The following is a 5,070-nucleotide window of genomic DNA, read 5'->3' as shown; positions in this document are numbered from 1 at the left end:
TCTCTGACGCCGTGAGGCAGCAACTCGACCCATTGCTTATCACAAAGTTGATCTACTTCCGCCTGAAAAATAGTCAAAGGCTCTTTTTCCTTTTGAGGGGAATGTTTCAATAGACAATAGACAATAGGTGCAGGAGGAGGCCATTCGGCCCTTCGAGCCAGCACCGCCATTCAATGTGATCATGGCTGATCATTCTCAATCAGTACCCCGTTTCTGCCTTCTCCCCATACCCCCTGACTCCGCTATCCTTAAGAGCTCTATCTAGTTCTCTCTTGAATGCATTCAGAGAACTGGCCTCCACTGCCTTCTGAGGCAGAGAATTCCACAGATTCACAACTCTCTGACTGAAAAGGTTTTTCCTCATCTCCGTTCTAAATGGCCGACCCCTTATTCTTAAACTGTGTGGCCCCTTGTTCTGGACTCCCCCAACATTGGGAACACGTTTCCTGCCTCTAACGTGTCCAACCCCTTAATAATCCTTCTAAATTCCAGTGTATACAAACCTAGTCGCTCCAGTCTTTCAACGTATGACAGTCCTGCCATTCCGGGAATTAACCTAGTCTGAAGAAGGGTCTCGACCCGAAACGTCACCCATTCCTTCTCTCCTGAGATGCTGCCTGACCCGCTGAGTTACTCCAGCACTTTGTGTCTATCTTCGGTTTAAACCAGCACCTGCAGTTCCCTCCTACAACGCTTCGTCATCTACGGTCCATTATATCGAGGGTTTATGTAACATCAATGGCATGAGACACATGTACATAACTGTTGATTTACGATGCTATTCACAGGGACGAGTGGGTTTATATATGATGAGCGTTTGTCAGCACTGGGCCTGTACTCACTGGAGTTTAGAAGGATGAGGGGGGACCTCATTGAAACGTACAGAATAGTGAGCGGCCTGATAGAGTGGATGTGGAGAGGATGTTTCCACTAGTGGTAGAGTCTAGGACTAGAGGGCACAGCCTCAGACTTAAAGGACGTTCTTTTAGGAAGGAGATGAGGAGGAATTTCTTTAGCCAGGTGAATCTGTGGAATTCAATGCCACAGACGGCCGTGGAAGCCACAGCAAAGAATGTTTCTCAGGTGGAGATTTACAGATTCTTGATTAGTACGGGTGTCAGGTAGGGTTGCCAACTTCCGGCGGCCATTGGCGGAGCGGGAGCACGTGGCCGCTGGCTGGGTGAGGTCACGTGGGGCGCGGGGCGGTGACGGTGATTTGGGAGCGAGGAAGTTGGCAACCCTACTAATACGGGACAAGGGCGGTCCCGTGCAAAGATACTAGAGGAGCAATATGGACCGCTCCATCGATATCGCCCAATACTGAAGTGTAGTACGCAAAGGAGCGTGACGTCCGCCATTTTAGTAAGCAAACCCGCCTCTCGCAGTGTAATCAGTGTTGTGGGGAACAGTATGTGTGATGATACCATTAAAATGCAGAATATATCTCATCTACCAACTCACAGATTTTTGTTATTTTTCTTTTAAAATGTTTCTGCAAGTTTCTGCCGACTAAAATGGCCGCCGTGACGTACTACGGTTTTTAGGGTCGAGTGGTCTATCTTGCTCCTCTAGTATCTTTGGGAGTGAGGAAGTTGGCCACCCTACTAATACGGGACAAGAGCTGTCCCATACGGGACAAACTCATTTAGCCCAAAATACGGGATGTCCCGGCTAATACTAATAACAGTTGGCGACCCTTAGTGTCAGGAGTTGTAGACAATAGACAATAGGTGCAGGAGGAGGCCATTCGGCCCTTCTAGCCAGCACCACCATTCATTGTGATCATGGCTGATCATTTTCAATCAGTAACCCGTGCCTGCCTTCTCCCCATATCCCTTGATTCCACTAGCCCCCAAAGCTCTATCTAACTCTCTCTTAAATCCATCCAGTGATTTGGCCTCCACTGCCCTCTGTGGCAGAGAATTCCACAAATTCACAACTCTCTGGGTGAAAAAGTTCCTTCTCACCTCAGTTTTAAATGGCCTCCGCTTTATTCTTAGACTGTGTGGCCCCTGGTTCTGGACTCGCCCAACATTGGGAACATTTTTCCTGCACCTAGCTTGTCCAGTCCTTTTATAATTACATACGTCTCTATAACATGTTCCCAATGTTGGGGGAGTCCAGAACCAGGGGCCACAGTTTAAGAATACGGGGTCGGCCATTTAGAACGGAGATGATGAAAAACATTTTTCATTCATTCACTCATTCAATAGACAATAGACAATAGGTGCAGGAGGAGGCCATTCGGGCCTTCGAGCCAGCACCGCCATTCAATGTGATCATGGCTGATCATTCTTAATCAGTACAACGTTCCTGCCTTCTACCCATACCCCCTGACTCCACTATCCTTAAGAGCTTTATCTAGCTCTCTCTTGAATGCGTTCAGAGAATTGGCCTCCACTGCCTTCTGAGGCAGAGAATTCCACAGATTCACAACTCTCTGACTGAAGAAGTTTTTCCTCATCTCCGTTCTAAATGGCCTACCCCCTTATTCTTAAACTGTGGCCCCTGGTTCTGGACTCCCCCAACATTGGGAACATGTTTCCTGCCTCTAACGTGTCCAACCCCTTAATAATCTTATACGTTTCGATAAGATCCCCTCTCATCCTTCTAAATTCCAGTGTATACAAGCCTAGTCGCTCCAGTCTTTCAACATATGACAGTCCCGCCATTCCGGGAATTAACCTAGTAAATCTACGCTGCACGCCCTCAATAGCAAGAATTCATTCATCCATTCATACATTCGTCCATGTAATGGCTTCCCCCTTCTTGTTTCAGGAGGAGGAGGAGGAGGAGGAGATGGGATTTTCTAAGCTGCAGACAGGCGTGCTGGTGTTGCTGGGGTGTGGATTCATGAACATTGCCCTGTACTGGTACCCAGGGAGCGGGCTGAGTTTCCCGGCTCTGCGGCCTGTCGTGTCAGGCTCCTACAGCCCGGTGCAGGGGAAGCGTGGCGCGTCCCCCTCCAGGCCCCAGTCCATCGCCCTGCTCAACATCTCCGCGGCCTTCGGCGGCTTCGTGCCGGTGCGGGCGAGTTTCTGGAACCGGCGGCTGCACGGGGCGCTGCGGAGCCTGGCATCGCTGCGGCTGGGCGGGGCCACCGACTACGCCCCCCCGCGGGGCTGCCGGCCGGTGGACGTGGAGGCGGAGATCCACGACGCGGCTTCCTACTCGCTGCCCCACCGCGACTTTATGCGCTACATGGACTGCCGGGACCAGCGGCAGCTGATCGACCAACCGGACAAGTGCGGCGATGGCGGCAACGATGGTGGCAACGATGGCGGCAACAATGGCGGCAATGGCAATGGCGACATCTTCCTTCTGCTGGCCATCAAGTCCATGCCGGGCAACTTTGAGCGCCGCCAGGCCATCCGAGAGACTTGGGGCAAGGAGCGGGCATGGGGCGATGCCCAGGTGAGAACCGTCTTCCTCCTGGGGTCGGCGGACGACCTGGGGCAGGGTCCCGACCTGCAGCCCTTGGTGGGCACGGAGGACAAGATCCACGGGGACATCCTGCAGTGGGACTTCAGGGACTCGCTGTTCAACCTGACGCTGAAGGACCACCTGTTCCTGGGCTGGGCCGCGGCGCGCTGCCCCCGCGCCCGCTACGTCTTCAAAGGCGACGACGACGTGTTCCTCAACACCCCGGTGGTCCTGGACTACCTGCGCTCCCTCAACGGCAGCGGGGACGTGTACGTGGGGCAGATGATCAAGGACGCCACGCCGCTGCGTAACGCCCAGAGCAAGTACAACGTGCCGCTGTCGTTCTACGACGGTGCGTACCCGCCCTACACAGGCGGCGGGGGCTTCATCTACTCCGGGCGCCTGGCGCCAGCGCTCTACGCCGCCTCGCACCTCCTCCCCTTCTACCCCATCGACGACGTGTTCACGGGCATGTGCTTCAGCGCGCTGGGCGTGCAGCCCCTCCACCACCAGGACTTCCACACCTTCGACATCCGCCCGCAGGACCGCGACCGCCCGTGCGCCCACGCCGGGGTGATGCTGGTGCACCAGCGCGGCCCGCAGCAGACCACACGCCTCTGGAGGGCGCTACGGCAGCCCGGCCTCCGCTGCTAGCCCGCCCGGACCCACCAACGCTCCCCTCGCTGGCAACTGGTAGAGATGCTGCCTCACGGCGCCACAGACTAAAGGGGCGGGCACGGTGGCGGGGCGGTAGAGTTGCCGCCTCACAGCGCCGGAGACCCGGGTTCCATCCCGACTACGGGCACCGTCTGTACGGAGTTTGTACGTTCTCCCCGTGACCTGCGTGGGTTTTCACCGAGATCTTCGGTTTCCTCCCACGCTCCAAAGACGTGCAGGTTTGTAGGTTAATTGACTGGGCAAATGTAAAAAGAATTGTCCCTAGTGGGTGTGTGGGGTTGTGTTAGTGTGCGGGGATCGCTGGTTCCGGCACGGACTCGAAGGGCCTGTTTCCCCGCTGAATCTCTGAACTGAACTGAGGGCTTAAAAACTGAGCTGCCGGGTCACCTCACTACGCACAAGGAACTGCAGGTGCTGGTTTACACACAAAGAAAAGACACAAAGTGCTGGAGTAACTCAGCGCGTCAGGCAGCATCTCTGGAGCGAAGGAACGGGTGACTTCTTCCGACCCCTCTCTCTCCACCTAGACTTGCATCCATCTCTCCCCTCTCCCCCTCCTTCCACCCACAATCCTCTCTCGGGCCCCATAACATCCTCCTTGTCCACCCTGACCACACTCCAGTGTACAATATCAGTAGAGGAATGGATCGGGTAGAGTCTCTTGCCCAGAGTAGGGGAATCGAGGACCAGAGGGCATGGGTTTAAGGTGAGGGGGGGGAAAGATTTAATAGGAATCTGAGGGGTGACTTTTTTTACACACAGAGGGTGGTGGGTGTATGGAACTAGCTGCCGGAGGAGGTAGTTGAGGCTGGGACTATCACAATGTTTAGGAAACAGTTGGACAGGTAGATGGATAGGACGGGTTTAGAGGGATATGGGACAAATGCAGGCAGGTGGGACTAGTGTAGCTGGGGCATGTTGGCCGGGGTGGGCAAGTTGGGCCGAAGGGCCTGTTTCCACACTGTGTCA

The 5,070-nt window shown here is 54.5% G+C and overlaps 1 protein-coding gene across 1 annotated transcript; it reads left to right on the top strand.

The window, feature by feature from the left end:
- Positions 1 to 2,799: 2,799 nt before the first annotated feature.
- LOC144611694 (N-acetyllactosaminide beta-1,3-N-acetylglucosaminyltransferase 2-like) lies at positions 2,800 to 4,751 on the top strand. The gene has a single exon (XM_078430919.1). The coding sequence runs from the start codon at positions 2,800 to 2,802 to the stop codon at positions 4,075 to 4,077; it is 1,278 nt and encodes a 425-aa protein (XP_078287045.1). The 3' UTR covers positions 4,078 to 4,751.
- Positions 4,752 to 5,070: the final 319 nt, after the last annotated feature.

The sequence above is a fragment of the Rhinoraja longicauda genome, chromosome 41 (assembly GCF_053455715.1).
Source record: "Rhinoraja longicauda isolate Sanriku21f chromosome 41, sRhiLon1.1, whole genome shotgun sequence".
In the NCBI taxonomy this organism is placed as follows: domain Eukaryota; kingdom Metazoa; phylum Chordata; class Chondrichthyes; order Rajiformes; family Arhynchobatidae; genus Rhinoraja; species Rhinoraja longicauda.
Note: the sequence above shows the minus strand (reverse complement) of the source record. Positions and strands in the feature narration are given on the sequence as shown.